Source organism: Aegilops tauschii, chromosome 7 (genome assembly GCF_002575655.3).
Source record: "Aegilops tauschii subsp. strangulata cultivar AL8/78 chromosome 7, Aet v6.0, whole genome shotgun sequence".
Lineage (NCBI taxonomy): Eukaryota > Viridiplantae > Streptophyta > Magnoliopsida > Poales > Poaceae > Aegilops > Aegilops tauschii.
Window position 1 is genome coordinate 132,199,733 of NC_053041.3, and position 22,369 is coordinate 132,222,101.

General features: G+C 50.5%; 2 protein-coding genes across 2 annotated transcripts; both read left to right on the forward strand.

Annotated features, from left to right (window-relative positions):
- The first annotated feature begins 9,871 nt into the window (after positions 1-9,871).
- On the forward strand, positions 9,872-12,277 carry LOC109776574 (UDP-glycosyltransferase 73D1-like). Its single transcript, XM_073502791.1, has one exon. It carries the CDS (start codon positions 9,872-9,874, stop codon positions 11,291-11,293), a length of 1,422 nt encoding a protein of 473 aa, XP_073358892.1. The 3' UTR covers positions 11,294-12,277.
- Positions 12,278-14,857: 2,580 nt separating this feature from the next.
- Positions 14,858-16,663, forward strand: LOC109776572 (UDP-glycosyltransferase 73C6-like). The gene has a single exon (XM_020335236.3). The coding sequence runs from the start codon at positions 14,858-14,860 to the stop codon at positions 16,457-16,459; it is 1,602 nt and encodes a 533-aa protein (XP_020190825.2). The 3' UTR covers positions 16,460-16,663.
- Positions 16,664-22,369: the final 5,706 nt, after the last annotated feature.

The following is a 22,369-nucleotide window of genomic DNA, read 5'->3' on the forward strand; positions in this document are numbered from 1 at the left end:
TTTGATCTAGGAGTAGATCACTGGACAACGGTCAAAAATATCCTTAGAGGACTAAGGAAATATTTCTCGGTTATGGAGGTGACAAAGAGTTCGTCGTAAAGAGTTGCGTCGATGCAAGCTTTGACACCGATCTGGATGACTCTAAGTCTCGATCTAGATACATATTGAAAGTGGGAGCAATTAGGTAGAGTAGCTCCGTGCAGAGTATTGTAGACATAGAAATTTTGCAAAATACATACGGATCTGAATGTTGCAGACCCGTAGACTAAGATTTCTCTCACAAGAAAATCATGATCACTCTTTGGGTGTTAATCACATAGCGATGTGAACTAGATTATTGACTCTAGTAAAACCGTTTGGGTATTAGTGACATGGCGATGTGAACTAATCACATGGTGATGTGAACTATTGGTGTTAAATCACACGGCGATGTGAACTAGATTATTGACTCTAGTGCAAGTGGGAGACTCAAGGAAATATGCCCTAGAGGCAATAATAAAGTTGTTATTTATATTTCCTTATATCATGATAAATATTTATTATTCATGCTAGAATTGTATTAACCGGAAACTTAGTACATGTGTGAATACATAGACAAACAAAGTGTCACTAGTATGCCTCTACTTGACTAGCTCGTTGAATCAAAGATGGTTAAGTTTCCTAGCCATAGACATGAGTTGTCATTTGATTAACGGGATCACATCATTAGAGAATGATGTGATTGACTTGACCCATTCCGTTAGCTCAGCACTTGATCGTTTAGTATATTGCTATTGCTTTCTTCATGACTTATACATGTTCCTATGACTATGAGATTATGCAACTCCCGAATACCGGAGGAACACTTTGTGTGCTACCAAACGTCACAACGTAACTGGGTGATTATAAAGGTGCTCTATAGGTGTCTCCGATGGTACTTGTTGAGTTGGCATACATCGAGATTAGGATTTGTCACTCCAATTGTCGGAGAGGTATCTCTGGGCCCTCTCGGTAATGCACATCACTATAAGCCTTGCAAGCAATGTGGCTAATGAGTTAGTTGCGGGATGATGCATTACGGAACGAGTAAAGAGACTTGCCGGTAATGAGATTGAACTAGGTATTGAGATACCGACGATCGAATCTCGGGCAAGTAACATACCGATGACAAAGGGAACAACGTATGTTGTTATGCGGTTTGACCGATAAAGATCTTCGTAGAATATGTGGGAGCCAATATGAGCATCCAGGTTCCGCTATTGGTTATTGACCGGAGACGTGTCTCGGTCATGTCTACATAGTTCTCGAACCCGTAGGGTCAGCACGCTTAACATTCGGTGGCGATCGGTATTATGAGTTTATGTGTTTTGATGTACCGAAGGTAGTTCGGAGTCCCGGATATGATCACGGACATGACGAGGAGTCTCGAAATGGTCGAGACATAAAGATTGATATATTGGACGGCTATATTCGGACACTGGAAGTGTTCCGGGTGATTTCGGAGAAAACCGGAGTGCCGGAGGGGTTACCGGAACCCCCCGGGGAAGTATTGGGCCTTAGTGGGCCTTAGGGGAGAGAGAGGGCAGCAGCCCAGGAGGTGGTGCCCCCCCAAGGGGAGTCCGAATTAGACTAGGGGAGGGGGGCGCAACCCCTCTTTCCCTCTCCCTCTCCCTCGCCTTCCTTCCCCCTTCCTCCTCCTAGTTGGACTAGGGAAGGGGGAGTCCTACTCCTACTAGGAGGAGGAATCCTCCCCCTCCTTGGCGCGCACCAAGGGCAGGTCGGCCTCCCCCTTGCTCATTTATATACGAGGGCAGGGGGCACCCTAGAAGCACAACAGACATTGTTCTTAGCCGTGTGCGGTGCCCCCCTCCACCATAATCCACCTCGGTCATATCGTTGCAGTGCTTAGGCGAAGCCCTACGCCGGTAGCTTCATCATCACCGTCATCATGTCGTCATGCTAACAAAGCTCTCCCTCGACACTCTGCTGGATCGTGAGTTCGTGGGACGTCACCGAGCTGAACGTGTGCTGAACTCGGAGGTGTCGTGCGTTCGGTACTTGGATCAGTCGGATCATGAAGACGTACGACTACATCAACCGCGTTGACAAAACACTTCCGCTTACGGTCTACGAGGGTACGTGGACAACACTCTCCTGCTCGTTGCTATGCATCACCATGATCTTGCGTGTGCGTAGGATTTTTTTTGAAATTACTGCGTTCCCCAACACTCCAACCACACTGCGATACCGAAAGGAGTCATCTCTACCCAGTAGTGCACCACTATGACGTGAGAGACTCTCGAATGTAGCAAGCGGAGTGGAAGTGGCCTTGCAGTTCTCCATGTTGACACGATGAAGAAGATCCAAAGCATACTTTTTCTGCGTCAAGGTCATGCCCCCTTAATGAAAGGACGCTTCCAAACCAAGAAAGTACTCGAGGCGGCCCAAATCTTTGATGGGAAAGCTAGCAGAAAACGACTGCACAAGACGATCCACCACGGCGGGGGTAGAGCCAGCAATCACAATATCATCAACGTACACCAGCATGTATATCTGGATAGTACCCTGGGAGAAGATGAACAGAGATGCATTGATCTAGAGGCAACAAAACCGAGCTGCAAAAGGCGCTGACTCAAACGAGCATACCAGGCACGGGGCGACTGCTTGAGACCATAAATAGACCGCTGAAGTTTGCATACATGAGAGGGATAAGTGGCATCCTCGAACCCGGGTGGCTGCTGCATATACACATCTTCGGCCAAGAACCCATGTAAAAAGGCATTGCTCACATCAATCTGTCGGAGGCTCCAACCACGAGACACAGCAAGCGACAGAACCAAGCGAACCGTGGCAGGCTTCACCACCGGACTAAAAGTATCTCCATAGTCAATCCCATGTTGTTGAGTGAAACCGCGAGCAGCAAGGCGAGCTTTGTGCTTATCAACTGACCCATCCGGAAGATGTTTGGTTTTGAAAATCCACTTGCAGCTCACAATATTAACACCAGGTGGCCGAGGCACCAACACCCAGGTGTTAGCGTGACGGAGAGTAGCAAACTCCTCGGACATGGCGGCACGCCAGGCAGGTTCACCCAGAGCATCACGATGGGAAACTGGCGCAGCGAAGAAGGCACGGCGGCGAGAGTCATACCTAACCGTGCCATCAGTGTAAGACTTCTCCTTGCGCGTATGATCACGATGGCGGGTAACCATAGCATGTGGCGGAGCTGCATCGCCCGTAGGAGAAGACGGTGCCGACGAGGGCTCGGCCGAGGGTGTCGCGGCTAAGGGGACCTCAGCAAGGGGCGACACGGGCCGAGAGGCGAAGGTGGGCTGGACCGACCCAGGCGAGGGTGACGGCCCGGGCGACGCAACGGGCGAGGATGGCGACCTGGCCGCGCCGGGCGAGGGTGGCGGCCCAGCCGCATCCGCGGTCACGCCATCTGGCGAGGTAGCCGTGCCGGGCGAGGGTGGCGGCCCAGCCGCGTCCGCGGTCGCGCCATCTGGCGAGGCAGCCGCGCCTGCCTCGGGCGGCAGGACATGCACTTCGGGCACATCAGGAGGCGTCGGAGCAGCAACATGTACCTGGGGGAACTCAAAGCAATATCACCTGCAAAATTCAAGTTAGGTGACAAATAGGACAGGTCATATTTATGCACATGGACATCCGGAACCGGTTCATCGGAGGGAAAAGTGAGTGCATGTTCAAGAGAAGCAGGATCAACCGAAACGCTGGGTTGGGAGTAAGGAAACACAATCTCGTCGAAAACAACATCTCAAGAGATGTATATCCGACCGGAGGTACGGTCCAGACACTTATAGCCCTTATGCAAAGGACTATAGCCAAGGAAAACACACATCTTGGACCGAAACTCAAGCTTGTGAGCATTGTACTTGCGGAGACTAGGCCAGCAAGCACACCCAAAAATCCGAAGGGAGGAGTAGTTGGGCTGAACATGAAACAGACGAAAAAGAGGTGTGTCCTTGTTGAGAACCGGAGTGGGCATACGGTTGATGAGATAACATGCCGTAAGAAAAGCCTCATCCCAAAACCGAAGTGGAAGAGAGGAGTGCGCAAGCAAGGCAAGACCGGTCTCGACCAAATGTCGGTGTTTGCGCTCGGCAATACCGTTCTGCTGAGAGGTATGTGGACATGACACTCAGTGAGAGATGCCCGTGCGTTGAAAGTAGCGATGGAGTTTGTGGTATTCACCACCCCAGTCGAACTGAACGGCCTTGATTTTATAATCCAAAAGGCGTTCGATATGAGCCTGAAAGTTGTAGAAAACTTGCTCAACATCAGACTTGTGTTTGAGCAAATAAATCCAAGTGAAGCGCGTGTAGTCATCAATAAAACTAACATAATACTTGTACCCTCCCGACGAAGCAAGAGCGGGACCCCAAACATCTGAATGTATTAATTCAAGAGGTACAGTAGTGATATGAAATGAAGTAGAATAAGGTAGTTGACGACTCTTAGCACGCTGACAGGCATCACAAACTAACGATGACTTATTTGAACTAGAACACAAAAGTTCATGACTCCGAGCAATGGAAGTGACCACATTATTTGTAGGATGACCAAGACGTTGATGCCATTGCGACGACGAAACTCGAACACCGGAGTGGGCATGGCGAGACGATGAAGATGACGCACGAGCGAAAGGGACCGGATAGACCCCCCCGGTAACTTCTACCGTGAAGGATGACGCGCCTGGTTGCTTTGTCCTTAACAAGGAAAAAACGACGGTGAAATTCAACAAACATGTCATTATCACAAAGAAGACGATAAACAGAGAGAAGATGTTGGCTGATGTATGGAACATGAAGGATGTTACGCAGTTTAAGAGATGAAACGGGTAAACGCGAATGACCAATGTGTGAAATAGACAAACCTGCACCATTGGCCACCTGAACCTGATCCTTGCTGTCATAGCGCTCGTGAACCTAGAGGCGCTCAAGATCATTAGTCAAGTGATCCGTAGCCCCGGTATCCAGCACCCAAGGAAAGTCGACGGTGTTGGTGGAGGCCGAGTTGGCGGAGCGGGAGTTGTGATCCTGATCATAGCGCTTGCAGCAGTCGTTGGCTTCATGGCCCCAATTCTTGCAAATTTGGCACCGGGGACGCCAGCGGTTGCGATGCCCACCGCCTCCGCCGTTGTTGCCGGCATTGCCCCCTCCTCCTTGCCGGCAATTGCCGGCATACCCAACGTTGCGGCCGCCGGTGTTGCCGCCATTACCGCCCTGGCGGCTCTGCCCTGGCTGGCCATGTCCATCAGCCGGGCGCCCCCCCCCCCCCCCCCGTGGGAGGGATAGGGGTCGGAGTAGGGCGCGCGTCCGCCCGCGCCGTACGAGCCCAACCGGGTCACGGCGTTCGCGGAGGGAGACCACCCCTCCACCGCACTCTGCTGTGCCTGCAGCGCCTCGAAGGACAGAACCAAGGAGTAAAAACTGGAGTAGGGCATGGGTGCGTTACTCACGCCCAAGGAGGCGGCGATGGAGTTGTAGGCGGAGCCGAGGCCGGTGAGGATGTGATGGATAAGCTCATCATCGCGGATCGGGGAGCCAGCGGTGGCCATAGTGTCGGCAAGGGCCTTCATCTTATGCATGTATTCCGCGGCGGACAGATCGTCCTTCCTCAGCGACTGAAGTTGCCGCCGGATGTGACGGACATTGGCGCGGCTCTGAGCGCCGAACATGGCAGCGACGGCTGTCCACACCGCATGCGCCGACTCGCAGCCAAGGAGTTGGCATGCAATATCCTCATCCATGGAGGTGAGAAGGAGCCCCTTGACGCGCTGATCTTGAACCCACCATTGGTGGTACTCCGGGTTGGCGACGGTGGTAGCAGCGTCGCCGGTGCCGACAACGAGTGTTTTGGCCGGTGCCGCCTTGGTGCCATCGAGGTGTCCGTGGAGGTTGGCACCGGCAAGGACGGTGCTGGTGATGCCTCCCCAATGAAGTTGTGGCGGCCGAGGCGGACGGAGATCGTCGGGACGGTGAGCGCGGTGGGGATCGTGGCGACGGGAGACGAGATGAGGGCGCCGGCAGTTTGGCCGGCGGAGAGAGCGGAAGACGACATCGCTGCGGCAGCGCGGAGAAGAACGTCGCGCGGCGGCGGCGGAAAGAGACACGACGGCGGCGCGGATGGAGCAATGCGCGGCAGCAGCGAGTGGATGCGCGGCGGCGGGGCGGAGAGAAGCAACGCGCGGCAGCGGCGAGCAGATGCGGCGGCGGCGCGGAAGTGAGCAGCACGCGGCGCCGACGAGTGGATCGGGCGGCGGCGGCCGAACCCTGGCTGATACCAAGTTAAACAGGGTTTAGGGTTTTGCGTGGGTAGTTGACATCCAACCTCATGTCTCAATATATAAATGATCAGAATTACAATTACGTACGTATACAAATACGTGTATAAGGACAATATACTAGACTCTACTTTACAGGTAGCTCATCGCTGGCTAGGAGCTGGCAGCCGCTTGGGGCATGGCCACGCCGCGGCGGCATGGGGATGGGTCGCCGTTAGTGCTGGTACGTGCGGCAGCCGGCTGCCTGGCTACTGGACCTCTCCGCCTCCTCTGCTTAGCTCAGCGTTGAATCAGCGGTAGAAAGCTCAGAGCTGGATGCGAGGCAGTGCTGGGCGGTGGATGGATGCGAAGGAGATATGTGCTGCTTGGTTTGGTTCTGCTACTGGATGGACTGGGTTGTTTTCCTTTTTTTTTGCGGGGTAAAGGAAGTTTTATTTCAAAATTATCGAGTTACAATCGTAAGGTAAGAAATTCTCAATACATGGGGCCCTCTAAGTAACCACGCTGAAGTGGTACACTCAGTCCGGCTATATCTAGCTAAACAATCTGCAACTCTATTCTGATCCCTGTGTATCTTCTATGGAATAAACTCCCTATCAGCCATTAAAGCTTTAATCTCCAAGAAAATGTGACTATATGCGGAACTGTCCAGTGACGTACTTGAAAGAATTGAAAGTGCTTGTGAAGAGTCTGATTGCACCAAGACTAGAAACTCAAAGCGTTGGATAGCTAGAGCCATACCTTGCATTAAAGTATGAATCTCTGCCTTCAATGCATCATTGCAGTAAAAAAGATACGTGTATGCTGCAAAGATGACAGAACCATCATGCTTCCGAAGAATCATCCTAGCTGCCGCCGAGCCATCCGTTTTCCAATAAGAGCCGTCAATTGAGAGAGCGACCATGTTATCCGGTGGTGGCCATGGCTGGCATGGTACAGTAGGTATGAGCCTCGGTTTTTCACATGTTTCAGTCACGGGCATTTTTTCCTTTAAGAATTTCCTCCATAGAGTAGTGCTGGACCTGAATCAACATGACCTCCAGTAGCTCTGCCAAAACTCCACAGTAACATGAGAAGGCGGTATTTCTTTACCATGTGCCAAATCTGATCTCAACTGCCATATCCGCCACACAAGCATGATAACCATGTCACGTGATTCTTCTGTGCATTCTGATAAAGCATGCAAGAGCCAATCTTTCCCAGTGTCAACCAAACATGCCTTGGAGGGAGTTTGCCAACACACACGCATGAGATCCCAGAGGCAAGCCGCGTGGCTGCATGTGGCCAGTGCATGGAACGAACTTTCATCATCAGTTCCACAAATCGGACATGTTGCTCGTGTAGCTATATGATGAAAAACTTTACCCATATTTGTTGCGAGTGCCCCGGTCGAGGTCTTCCAAACTGTGACCTTCATTTTCTGTGGGACTTTAGCTCTCCAGAAGCTTCCATAGCTCTCTATCACCATTAGGATGCGAACTGGACGCGCCGCTCGCGAAATTCAATTCATGATCTTGCATGGCCAGCCTATATGCGCTCCGAACAGAGAAGTTCCCGCTACGCTCGGGTTGCCATGCAATAAAGTCCTTGCGTTTTCTTGGGGAAGTTCTTAATTTTAGAATTTCATTCACATCTAATGGCCAAAAGTGATTATTGAGTAGCTGTACATTCCAAGCTCTATTTTCATCCAAAAAATCAGAAACATTGTTCAATCTACAGATACGTTTAGGGGTTATCGGACGGAAAGATGGGCCACGTGGAATCTAAGGATCTCGCCACGTTTTAATAGGGGAGCCATCGCTCACCCTCCAGATCGCCCCTTTTTTGAGAAGCTACAATCCATGTTCAATACCTTTCCATACCGCAGAAGTGTTACCCGAGAAAACCGTATCCATGAGATTACCATTAGGGTAGTACCTCACTCGCAACAATCGTGCACATAAACTGTTAGGAGAATCCAGAAGCCTCCATGACTCTTAGCAAGGAGAGCTTGATTAAAAAGCACACATGTCACGGAAGCCCATATCTCCCTTGGCTTTATTCTATCCCAACTCAACCATGCCATCTTTCTCTTCCCCTTTTTCACTCCCCAGCAATATTGCCTCATTAACCGCGTCAGATCATCACATACCGACGCCGGGAGCCGGAAAACACTCATAACATATGCAGGAATAGCTTGGGTCACCGTCTTAATTAACAATTCCTTACTACCAGATGACATGTACTATTCACTCCAATCCACCAGTCTTTTACTCGGACTGTCCTGAACAGTTTCAAAATTTCCTTTATGCATACGCCCATCTGGCACTGGCAGTCCCAAATTTTTAGGATCAAACACTTGTTGGGTTATGCCCAAAATATCCTTTACTTCATCCGCAACCTAATCAAGGCAGTTATCCGAAAAAAGGATGGGACACATGGAGGGGTTGATGAGTTGCCCCATTGATGAAGCGTAAGTGTTTAACAAACCTTTCACTATATTCGCCTGATGAGAAGAAGCACGGAAGAATAACAAGGAGTCATCCGCAAACAATAGATGTGAGATTGACGGTGCTCTCCGACAAATCTTCACCCCCTCCAAACCACCATCCATCATTGACTTGTTAACCAAAGCAGAGAGAGCGTCAGCAACAAACAGAAATAGAAACGGGGACAAGGGGTCACCTTGGCGGAGGCCCCTCGACGGAGAGAAGGAATCCAACAATTTTCCATTGAACTTTACAGAGTATCTTACTGATCTCACACATGACATCACCAGAGAAATCCACTTCTGCGAGAGGATGGATTGGGTTGTTACATGCACAAAAATTATAATTTTTCTCAGGAGCTGGGCGGCCTGGTTTTGCCCTCACTGAGCTCCGCTAGTGATAGAAGGACAGTGGTATTCTCAGTCCATTAAGGTTCAAATCCTGTTACTTGTATTTATCCTGAATTTATTTCAGAATTTCTGGTGATACATGTTTAGTGGAAGGATACGTTTTCATCGACTACGAGGCGCCTACGGTGACTTTGTAAAATCTCAAGATGACATGTCGCCTTAGTTTCTCGAAGATGCTTATAGGGGTAAAACGTGTGTGTTTTCATACTGGTGAGCGTATGCATGTATATATGAGCATTTGCCTGTGTCTGTACCGTGTCGAAAAAACGTACCGGAGTAGTAGTGACAAGTTTGCCGTCACTCGTTTGTCCTCGATAGGTACCATCTGTGCTAGCTAGCTAGCTAAGCCTCGGCAAGCTAGCATTCGTCGCCCTCATATTCACGCCTCCGTCATCATCAACGTAATCTTGCAGTGACCTCGTCAATCTCGCCACCTCGCCATCTCGACCATGCCGGCGCCGGCCAGGATGGCTGGTGGCGTTCGTCGCATTCAAAACTCGGCCTTCTTTTTAAGACATGGGGCTAAGAGAACTAGCGACAGCCCCAGACATCGCCAAACGCATCAGTATCGAGCCATCTCTCCTACCAGTACGGGTAGGGCAGCAGGGATGGCTTGCCAAGGAGCACCAAACGGCCGGGGAAACGCCACCGGGGCCGGCGCTGACGACGTCGGGAGCGCCGTTAAGGCGCACTTCGTGCTCGTCCCGCTCATGTACCAGGGGCACGTGATCCCGGCGGTGGACACCGCGCTGCTGCTGGCCACCCACGGCGCGCTCGCCAGCGTCGTCGCCACGCCGTCCAACGCCGCGCGCATACGCCCGACGGTCGACCTCGCGCGCCGGTCCGGCCTGCCCATCCGGCTCGTGGAGCTCCCGCTCGACTGCGCCGCCGAGGGCCTGCCCGAGGGAGCCGACGACGTCGACAAGATCCCGCCTGGCCTCGCACCCAACTACTTCCGCGCCCTCGCGCTCCTCGCGGAGCCGCTCGAGCGCCACCTCCGCGCGCACCCGCCGTACCCGACGTGCATCGTCTCCGACTTCTGCCACCCGTGGACCGTGCAGGTCGCGGCCAATCTCAAGGTCCCGCGCCTCAACTTCTTCAGCATGTGCGCCTTCTCCCTCCTGTGCCAGCACAACGTCGAGAGGTACAACGCCTACGACGCCGTGGCCGACGACAACGAGCCGGTGGTCGTGCCCGGCGTGGAGAAGAGAATCGAGGTGACCAGGGCGCAAGCCCCCGGCTTCTTTCGGGCGCCCGGGTTCGAGAAGATAGCTGACCAAATCGAGCTGGCGCAAGGCGAGGCCGATGGCGCCGTCGTGAACTCTTTCCTTGAGATGGAGCCGGAGTACGTCGCTGGGTACGCGGCCGCCAGGAAGATGAAGGTGTGGACCATCGGGCCGGTGTCGCTGTACCATCAGCACGCCGCGACGCTGGCAAAGAGAGGGAACACCACCACAGCCATTGACGCCGACGAGTGTCTCCGGTGGCTTGAAGGCAAGGAGCCTAATACAGTCTTGTATGTCAGCTTCGGGAGCATCGTGCACGCCGACCCGAAGCAGGTCATCGAGCTTGGGCTCGGGCTCGAGGGATCGGGGCACCCATTCGTCTGGGTTCTGAAGAATCCCGCCCAGTACGGCGAGGATGTGCGCGAGTTCCTGCAGGACCTCGAGGAGCGCGTCGCCGGTCGCGGGATGCTGGTCAGAGGGTGGTCGCCGCAGGTGCTTATCCTAAACCACGCCGCCGTGGGCGGCTTCGTGACGCACTGCGGGTGGAACTCGACGATGGAGGCGATCGCGGCCGGGCTGCCGGTCGTGACATGGCCGCACTTCTCGGACCAGTTCTTGAACGAGAAGCTAGCCGTGGAGGTGCTCGGAATTGGCGTGGGCGTCGGGATCAAGGAGCCGTTGATGTGGATGTCGAAGAAGGAGATCGTGGTGGGGAGAGAGGTGGTGGAGGCCGCCATCAGGAGCATCATGGATGGGGGAGAAGAGGGAAAGGAGAGAAGGACGAAAGCACTGGCTCTCTCAGAGAAGGCGAGGGCGGCCGTGCAGAAGGGCGGGTCATCCCTTGGCAACCTATTGGATCTGATCAAGCATTTTGAGGCGGACGCGGGAGGTTGCACGACTGACTAAATGAATGTCGTCACAGTCTTACAGAGCACTGCGTCATATATCGCACCGAGTATTCAGTTTCAGAAGATTTTTGGACAACCAAACATTTTATTATCTTTTTTTACTCTTTCTTTATAAAAAGAAAAATGAGTATAATTTTGATCATACAAAAGTTTGTTTTTGTATGATATGTATTACAAGGCAGATGACTTCTTTATTCTTTTTCTTGCATCTCCAAATAAGTCTAAAAGTTCACCTAAAAAAAACTAAAATTGACTCCTAAAAACTCACTCTCAAATGGTACTCTTCTTTTTTGAGAGAGAGTACGTCAAAGTCATACCATATTACTCCTATGAATGATGATGGAGTACCCGCCTCCTGGGGGTCTTCGAGGGCGAAGAGGGACTTTCCGCCGTTTGTTTGCAGTGGCGTGCCGCGCGGGCCTCTTAGGGGCTCTCTGTATTGTCTGATCAAGAAGTTCAGGTGGACGCAGGAGGTCGCACGACTGGCAGAATGAGCGTCGTCACAATCTCAAAGTGCAGCGCCAGAGAGCACCGACGGTTTAGTTTCGGAAGATTCTTGGGCAATCAAACCTTCCCCTATCCCTTTTTTCTTGTTTTGTAAAAAAAAGAGTATAATTTTGATCATATAAAATATTGTACTCGTACTATGTGTACCAAAACGCAGGCCTCTTCTTTTTCTTTTGCTCAGAGCATCTCCAATCTGACCGAAAAGTTAACTCCTAAAAACCCACTCTCAAAACCTAGCCCTTAAAAACCTAGGTTTTCTAAGCAAAGCCCAAGACTTCTTTCTCTAAAATGAGAACTCAACAGCATACATTTACCACCATGTATATGACAAACATCTACTGTTTACTAACAATTACAGCAAACAGTGGTGGAGACAGATTTTTTATTAAGGTAAGCCCAACGTAGGCAGGCATGCATACAATGACACCAAGCGTATATTTTTCCTCAACACCAGTATGCAAATAGTATGAAAATAAAAAACATTAAGCTGTGGCGGAGGCCTGGCCAGCTAGATTGCTGCCTTTGCCACTGACGGCAAACAACCCAAAAAATATAAAAAAAATACAATTCTAAACAACATATTCCTCGAATTCAGCTGGTTTTGTGCATGTTTGCCCTCACTCTTCTATCTTGTTGATTTAATGGTGTCCCTAATTCTCAACCTCAATTTCGTTAACTCTCCTATCCAAACATGTTGTTTTTCATTGCAAGAACTTGGATGATATATATATTACACAATCTCCCTATTCAGGAGGGACGGGGCAGAATGTGGGTGGGGCAAGTAGAAATTGTTTGTTGTTTTACACATAGAGTTGAAGGGTGTATGCATAAAATCCCAACTACGATGCACTGCGTGTAAGGCTGGTAAGCACAACCAAAAGAATAAAGATGCACACAGCAAACCCGCTCATGTTGGCCAATTAGAATTAACTAGTAAAAGAGCTCGTGCGTTGCAATGGGAGAAAAAAGTAACACATGCTTCTAAGACTACCCATAGTGGGAGTAACATAGGTAGTAACATCACGCATATCTAGATAAAATAGATGATGTGGCAAGCAATAAATGAAGAAAGAGAGGAAAGTAGTAACATAACTAGTTACTAGTAGTTTGAGTAACGTCACACATATCAAGGCAAGATGTGTCTATAGCCTAATAAATGATGTGTTGCATGTTACCACACATATGTTACTCTAGCCACAGTGGGAGTAACTTCAGCAGTAACTTCAAGTCCAACTCAGCAAATTTGTCTATGTGGCAATGAGTTAATGAAGAGAGAGGTAGTTCTAGTAACTTAGCTAGTTACTGTAACATCACACATATTAAAGCAAGATGAGTCTATAGCATAATAAATGAAGTATTGCATGTTACCACGCATATGTTACTTCCCACTATAGAGGTAGTAACATAGAGTAGTAACATGCCCATGTTACTACTCTATGTTACTACCCATTGTGGCTAGTAGTAACATAGACTATTAACATAGGCATGTTACTAGTCTATGTTTCTATCCATTGTGACTAGTCTAATCTAATAATCATTACTCAAGACCCCAATAAGTCCACGTTCTTTATTTCAACATGGCATGCCAATAGGTCTGAGTAATGCTACAACTACAAAAGGTTACTTAAGTTTTTTACAAAGACGCTAATGTGGGGGATTATGACTGGTTATAGGGGGATGAAGGGGTCCACCCCACTTGAATTCAGGGGCGAGAGAGTTAAACTTTGTAAAGTTAAGTAAAACGTTTTGAACTCTTTGTAGGTCTAGCATTATTGCCCTTGACCACACAGGGAGTAATACCACGTCATACCATGCGCTAGATATGTGCTTGCCATCGGACGACAGTCACTGTTCACGCGGAATGTCAAGAAAACTGTTGTCTGGTATGTATCATTTGGGTTTCTTTGTGAAAGTACGAGGGAGTTCTAGGAGACGTGCTAGAGGTTTTTGAAAGACAGATGGAGAGCTGCTGAGACGTGCTAGAGTTGCTCCAACGTACCAGAGTAGTAGTGACAAGTGACAAATTTGCCTTCACTTGTGTGTCCTCGGTACCATCGGTGCTAGCTAGCTAGCCAAGCCTCGACAAGCAAACATTCGTCGCCCTCATGCTCACGCCTCCGTCATCATCATCTAACATAATAACAGACAAACACTAGTATACCTGTAAATCTTGCAGTGACATGGTCAATCTCGTCACCTCGCATCTCGACCATGCCGGCGTTCGTCGCATTCAAAATCCGGCCTTCTTTTTAAGACACGGGACTAACAGAACTAGCGACAGCCCCACAGATCGCCAAACGCATCCATCAGTATCGAGCGGTCTCTCTTACCACCAGTACGGGCAGCAGGGGGGATGGCTTGCCAAGGAGCACCAAACGGGCAGGGAAACGCCATCGGGAGTGCCGCTAAGGCGCACTTTGGGTGTGTTTGATAGGGTGCATGAGGGTGTACGAGGGCAAAAGTTTCTAATCCGACCCACTTTTGCTTGTTTGGTAGGGTGCATGGGCTCACCTGAGCTATGTCCATCTCATGCATAAAAGGACCCTCAACCATGCTCATCTCATGCACCCAAACAGGGTGCATGAAGGTAGCCATGCTGGCCCTGACCCTCGTCCCCACCCACCAGATCACGTTCAGATATATTTATATTTACAAAAAAATGTTCAAATTTCAAAAAAATGTTCAAATTTTGAAAAAGTTCAGAATTTCGATTTTTAAAAAAGTTTAGAGTTTCAAAATTGTTTAAATTTTCAAAAAATTGTTCTGAATTTCAAAATTTGTTTGAATTTTTAATAAATGTTTTAAAAATTCCAAAAATGTTCGGAATTTAGAAAAATAAATATTTTTGAATTTTGAAAAAAACCATAATTTCAAAAAAAATATAATATTCAAATATTGTTTAAATTTTCGAAAGTTCAGAATTTCAAATATTTTAAATTTTCAAAATATGTTTAGAATTTTAAATTTTAATTAGTTTTGACAAAATATTTAGAATTTCAAAATTTGTTTCAATTTTGTTCATCATTCAAAAAATTAGAATTTGAAATTGTTCAGCATGTCTAAACACATGCAGGCTGCCAAACAAAGTCTCAGCTCAGCATGTCTCAGCGCATACATCGCCGCCAAACAACAGCAACTGCATGGACTCAGCATGTTTACACTGAGCATGTATGAGAGGAGAACAACTAGGCTAGGTCCATACATGCTACCAAACACACCCTTTGTGTTCGTCCCGCTCATGTTCCAGGGGCACGTGATTCCGGCTGTGGGCACCGCGCTGCTGCTGGCCACCCACTGCGTGCTCGCCAGCGTCGTCGCCACGCCGTACAACGCCGCGCGCATCCGCCCGACCATCGACTTCGCGCGGAAGTCCGGCCTGCCGATCCGGCTCGTCGAGTTCCCGCTCGACTGCGTCGCGGAGGGCTTGCCCGAGGGAGCCGACGACGTTGACAAGATCCCACTTGGCCTCGAGGTGAACTACTTCCGCGCCCTGACGCTCCTCACCCACCTCCGCACGCACCCGCCGTACCCGACGTGCATCGTGTCCGACTTCTACCACGCGTGGACCGTGCAGGTCGCCGCCAATCTCAAGGTCTCGCGTCTCTGCTTCTTCAGCATGTGCGCCTTCTGCGTCCTGTGCCAGCACAACGTCGAGAGGTACAACTCCTATGAAGGCGTAGCCGACGACAATGAGCCGGTGGTCGGGCCCGGCGTGGAGAGGAGAATCGAGGTGACGAGGGCGCAAGCCCCCGGGATCTTACGGGCGCTCTGGTTCGAGAAGATAGCCGATGAAATCGAGTTGGCGCTAGTAGAGGCTGATGGCATTGTCATGAACTCCTTCATGGAGATGGAGCCAGAGTACGTCACTGGCTACGCGGCCGCCAGGAAGATGGAGGTGTGGACCACCGGGCCGGTGTCCTTGTATCACCAGCACGCCGCGACACTAGCAAACAGAGGGAACACCACCACCGCCATCGACACCGACGAGTCTCTCCGGTGGCTCGACGATAAGGAGCCCAGTACCGTCGTCTACTTCAGCTTCGGGAGCATCGTACATGCTGACCCGAAGCAGGTCGTCGAGCTTGGACTCGGGCTCGAGGCATCAGGGCACCCGTTCGTCTGGTTTCTGAAGAACCCCGACCAGTATGGCGAGGATGTGTGCGAGTTTCTATGGGACCTCGAAGAGCGCGTCGCCGGACGTGGGATGCTGATCAGAGGGTGGTCGCCGCAGGTGCTTATCCTGAACCATGCCGCGGTGGGCGGCTTCGTGACGCACTGTGGATGGAACTCGACACTGGAGGCCATCGCGGCCGGGCTACCGGTCATGACATGGCCGCACTTCTCGGACCAGTTCTTGAATGAGAAGCTAGCTGTGGAGGTGCTCGGAATTGGTGTGAGCGTCAGGATCAAGGAGCCGTTGATGTGGGTGGCGAAGAAGAAGATCGTGGTGGGGAGAGAGGTGGTGGAGGCCACCGTCAGGAGCATCATGGACGGGGGAGGAAAGGGAAAGGAGAGAAGGAGGAAAGCACTGTCTCTCTCGGAGAAGGCAAGGACGGCCGTGCAAAAGGGCGGGTCATCACTTGGCAACCTGCTAGATCTGATCAAGCATTTCGAGGTGGACGCGGGAGGTTGCCCGGCCGTGCAGAAGGACGCGTAAAATGAATTTCGTCAGAGTCTTATAGACCACTGCATCATAGAGCGTTGAGTGTTCAGTTTTTTTAAGAACAAAGGCTCAAGAAGAGCCGGACTTCGAATTTACAAAGCCATCAACCAGCCAGGAATTACACAAGGCCACCATTACAACCAACTCGGAATAGAAAGGAAAAACAAACAGGAGACACATGGCGTAGCCAAAGCAACTTACAAGCACCAAAGACTACACACCCTATGGAAGTAATCAGAATAAGCACTAGCTTGTAATCGACGGAGTCTTCCGAGCACTAGTGGAAAAATGGCTAGCCACAACTTTCGTTTTGTGGCACGCCGTTTTTCATGAACGCCAACATTATTTTTTTCAAATAGTGTTGGCATCGTCCAAATTGGTACGATAGCTATAACTTACTGTCGGCATGGAGCACGATCACCTATGCGTCAGGGGTGCCCCTTTGTGGTTTGGCATGGGGACGGCCGCGTTGCACAAAGAGCAGAAGCAATAGGGGACAACACGGTAATGGACAGCTAGTTTTTACCCAGGTTCGGGCTGCTTTTTAGCGCAAAACCTTACACCTGCTATGGTGGATTGATCTAGAGGAGGACAAAGGCGCAGAGTGCAGTAGCCTGGCAAGGGTGCCTCGAGAGTGCAATCACACGCGTACAAGTGCAGGGGGTCGAAGTGTTTGAACCCTTTGCTAGGTTGCCTCAGGCCTCCTTTTATAGGTTAAGGGGTGAACACAGTGGAAAAGTAGTCATTTGGGTGAGATTAGATAGCTAACAGTGCTATCACACCTAACTCTGGCAGTTAGGACAAAGTGCATTAAATGCACTGCTAGGTGTCGTGTTGAGGTTGAATCCCGGCAAGCCTATCGCGCCGCTTATCTGCTTCTCCTTGCTAGTGTGACACGTCTCCTGGACGGGTGTCAGTAAAGCTAATCACTTCTTGATCATGCTGCCACGTGCCTGACAGGATCCATCTGGTTGCTTGGTTCCTTCACACCGCACTGATAAGTGACTTGGGTGCGATGAGGTGCGGTGGCATCTTCATCAAAACCTATCGGCAAGAAGCCTGGCGGGTTTTGATCATGGCGGCCCCGGCAACCCTGCCGGGGCAATCTAGACGTGTCCTTAGCTGGGCCTCGGCCTGGCCAGGCTCTCCTTCCCGGCAAGGGAGGCCTTCCCAATGTGATTTCTGATCTTGTTCTCCTGGGTCTCTGACGTGCCCGGCAAAGGCAGCTTGCCCGCAAGTCTGCGCACTGGTCAAAAGGGGGAAACAAATACCCCTGTACATGTACACCAACAGTAGCCCCCGGGCCTGAGCCAAACGCGACGCAGGCGTGTTGGATTAGGCTCCAAGCAGTGCGCAGACACACGGCAAAAATCCTCTGCCCACGTGTAATGATTTTATTGTCCTGTCAATCACACGTCTGTTCCGCGCAGTTACTGTGGGTCGAGCATTCGTGGTTTTGCAGCGGTTATTGGGGGAGCGTGCCTGTAAAAAGGCGGTTTTGCAGGGCAATAGCGGAGAGCTAGCCCCCTGCGCATAGTCCCAATAAAATAGGGCAGACGCGAAGGAGTGTTTCTCATTCACGCCTTTCGCCCTTCTCGCTTCATCTTCTTCCTCTCGACGAAACTGCCTCCGACGCCACTCCCTCTTCTCCCACCGCCAGATCTTCCCTTCCTTGCCATCCATGGGGCGCAATAAGAGCGCCGCGAAGGGAAAGCAGGCGGACAAGCTAGAAGACCCGAGGGCAAAGGAGAAAAAGAAGGAGGCAGAAGCTCTGGTCCAGCGGCGGCAAGAGAACATGGTCTTCTCGCCGTTGGACCTCGACGGAAATTCCTTGATCCAGAGATATGCTTACATGTGGGGGAGAAAAGCCAAAGGGCATGGAGAGCCAATCGTCCTCCCTGATGGATCCAAGGTTCCGAATGACTCATATGCATTCTTCTACGCTTACTTTTACTGCGGCCTCTCTCCCCCTTTCTCCGATTTCTTCAGTGCCATGATGTATTCCTTTGGGTTTTGCTTGCTGGACTTCACGCCCAATGCAATGACGTGCATGGCGGTGTTTACCCATTTCTGCGAGAACTTTGTCGGAGTCGCTCCCAATGTGGATATATTCCGTCACTTCTACATCCCCCGCATCGAGGATAAATCCCTTTCGGGAAATATATCATGGATTCCGCGGGGGAAGAGAGAAGATTGGGATTACCTTGGAGGACAACTGCACCGCAAGTGGGAGGAGTGGAGAGGGGATTGGTGTTGGATCAAGGACCCGGAAGCCCCTCCGTTCTGCCAGCCACGTACCAAGTGTGTGATACGCGGCAAGGATTGGAGCGACCCGGGAGAAACTGATGGGAGGCTCCGCACGGCGCTGAACAGAGTCGCTCGTCTCAAGGCTGCCAGGCTCACCATTGATCACATGGGTGTCGATTTCCTCTAGCGTCGCATCGCCCCGCTGCAGCAACGGGACCGCTTTGCTTCGGAGTACAAGATGCCGCAGACTGGATGCGGTTGTATCCTGGCGTTGCCAACAACCTGACAGTCATGAGTCATGCCTGGCTGTGCGAGCAATTTTTCCACAAGGCCGACACCTTCCACTTGCCGGCAAGAATTGTTTCTTTGCATATCAACTCTATGCTGGACCAAATCCTCAAGTGGATGCCAGATTGCAATGCCAGTGGAGTTAAGGAAGATTGGCAGCTGCCTAGCTTGGAGGATGAGATGAGCTGGGCTTCAAGCTTAGTGGAGAGAGCCACCAGGAAGGAGACTGACTTCACCAAGGGTACCACTGAACATGAGCATGAGTACATCCAAAGCAGGCTTGAGGAGGTCTGAAGGCTCAAGGCTGCCGCAGCAGCTGGTGATGACAATGAAGGGAACTCCTCAGAGGAAGAGTGTGTTAATGAAGAGATCGCTGATCTTAAGGCACTGGGTGTCGCGGTTGTCGGGACCGGAGCTGCCGGGTCTAAGGTTGCCGGGCCCGAGGCTACAGGGGAAGGGGCTGCTGGGGCAGAGGGAGCCGCAGCTCGAAGAGGAGGAAGGGCTCGAAGAGGGGGCCCAAGCCACAGAGCAGAAGCGTCGGCTTCACAAGAGGGGGAGGAAAGAGCCAGTGGTTCCGTCTTCGTCACGGGCTGGGCCCAAAGTGAAGAAGACCACCAACAAGAGTAGCAAGGAAGACATTGTCCGTCGCCACTCGGCCCGTCTTGCCCCGGCTCCAACTTCGCCTTCCCGGCAGCGGATGGTGAAGGGTGTTGACACCACGCCTCCATCAAGCCCGACACCATCAGCGAGCAGGCCCCCCTCCACTCAAGAGGGCAAGGGAATCACCCCGCCTCTGGTATACGAGATGGACGCCATGCTTGACGATTCAGAGTGAGGACAATCACTAGTTTTTCTTAATTCCACTCACTTTCCCTTGATTTCAATTGCATTTCTCTTGATAGTTAGCTGATCTTGTGATGTTGATCTTGACAGGGATGAAGAGACCCTGGCTCAACGGGCCAAGACGACGAGGGAGCTGGCATCGGTGTCAGGCGCTGAACCGGCAAGGGACGCCGGTGGTTACCCTGTACCCAGCCCCCGGGCCAGCCCCTACGTGAAGGCCCGGGTCAGACCGTGTCCGCCGGTGGTCCTGCTAAAGTTCTTTTGTCGCCCACCAAGGATACTGGCGGGAGTCCCCAAAGTGAAGCCCGGCAGCAAACAGTGACCACTTTAGCTCCCGCGAGCGATACCCAAGGAAGGGGATCCCCGGAAAGAGCTCCTTCTGCTAGGTCTGCCCGCATCGAAGTCACCCCCATGGAAGAAGATGATGCCAGACATCCACCGGCAACAGACACTGCCAGAGAAGGAGCAATTTCTTCCCACCAGCCGCCGACAGGTAATCCAGCTTCCTTCGGATCCTCTCTGCTCTATTAATCCCAGGTTTCTGATCTTCATTTCCCTCCTGCCTTCACTCCTTCGCAGCCCCCGTGTTCGAAGAAAAGGAACTTTTGGAGGAAGTGGCAGACGTAGGAAAGGATGCCGCTGAAGAAGCCGTCAAGATTGCCACGGAAGAAGGTCATGCAAAGGCCTCCAAGGATGCCCAGGGAACCTCAATTGGGGAAGAGGAAATCCCTGGTAACACGACCGCCCCTTCCATGGAAGTAGAGGAGAAAGCGCCTCTTCAGAGTGATGCCTCACACCTGAGGGTGACTGATACGTCTCCAACATATCTATAATTTATGAAGTATTCATGCCATGTTTACAACAATTTTATATGGTTTTCGTATGATTTGCATCGAACTAACCCGGATTGACGCTGTTTTCAGCAGAACTACCGTGGTGTTGTTTTTTATGCAGAAATGAAAGTTCTCCAAATGAGCTGAAACTTTTTGACGATTTTTTTGGAACAAAAGAGACCACCGAAGCTTCGCGGAAGAACCATAAGGTGAAGCACTATGGTACAAGACACCGGGCGCGCCAGGGGGCCCAGGCGTGCCCCGGTGGGTTGTGCTCACCTCGAGGCCCATCTTTGCGTGAAACCAACGCCAAAAAATCCTATAAATAGAGAAACCATCAGAAATAACCCTAGATCAGAAGTTCCGCCACCGCAATCCTTTGTAGGAACAAAAAACCAGTCTAGACCCCGTTCCGACACTCCGCCGGAGGAGGAAATCATCACCGGTGGCCATCTTCATCATCCCAGCGGCCACCATGATGAGGAGGGAGTAGTCCACCCTCGGGGCTGAGGGTTTGTACCAGTAGCTATGTGTTTAATCTCTCTCTCGCTCTCTCTCTCTCTTTTTCTCTCTCTCTCTCTCTCCCTCTCTCTCTCTCTCGTGTTCTTGAGATGGCACAATCTTGATGTATCGCGGGCTTTGTTAATATAGTTGGATCATATGGTGTTTCTCGCTCTATATCTTGTTGTGATGAATTGAGTTTTCCCTTTGAGATTTCGTCTTATCGGATTGAATACTTTTATGTATTTGAGAGCACTTGATATATGTCTTGCATATGAATACCCGTGGTGACAATGGGGTATTATATTGATTCACTTGAGATATGTTTTGGCACTCAACTCACAGATTCCCGAGGTGACATTGGGGTAATCTATGCATAGGGTTTGATGCATGTTCTCGTCTTTTGTTTCTCTGGTAGAAATCTTGGGGCACTCTTTGAGGTTCTTTGTGTTGGATTGAGTTATGAATCTGAATTTGTTTTGGTGTTATTTTAGTACGAACTCTTGATAGATCGATTGGAAAGAATAACTTGTGTTATTTTAGTACGAACTCTTGATAGATCGATCGGAAAGAATAACTTGGCGTTATTTTAGTACGAACTCTTGGATAGATCGATCGGAAAGAATAGCTACAAACAATTTGTTCTTATGTTCTCCGCCTGATAGGAACTTTGGAGTGATTCTTCATCGCATGTTGAGGGATGGTTATGTGATCCAATTATATTAGCATTGTTGAGAGATTCCACTAGCGAAAGTACGGACCCTAGGCCCCATTTTCAATCATTGCAACACCGTTTGTGCTCATTTTTGTTACTCGTTACGTTGCTGCTTTTTATTATTCATATTACAAAAATCAATATCTACTATCATTACTACGCTTGTATCACCATCTCTTCGCCGAACTAGTGCACCTATACAAATTACCATTGTATTTGGTGTGTCGGGGACACAAGAGACTTTTTATTATTTGCTTGCAGGGTAGTTTGAGAGAGACCATCTTCATCTTACGCCTCCCACAGATTAATAAACCTTAGGTCATCCACTTGAGGGAAATTTGCTACTGTCCTACAAAACTCTGCGCTTGAAGGCCCAACACGAGTCTACAAGAACAAGTTGTGTAGTAGACATCAAGCTCTTTTCTGGCGCCGTTGCCGGGGAGGTGAGTGCATAAAGGTATATCTTTAGATCTTGCA

Bases quoted from the DNA above. Each gene is read 5' to 3' on its own strand.
- LOC109776574 (XM_073502791.1), top strand. From the start codon at position 9,872: ATGTACCAGGGGCACGTGATCCCGGCGGTGGACACCGCGCTGCTGCTG.
- LOC109776572 (XM_020335236.3), top strand. From the start codon at position 14,858: ATGTCTAAACACATGCAGGCTGCCAAACAAAGTCTCAGCTCAGCATGT.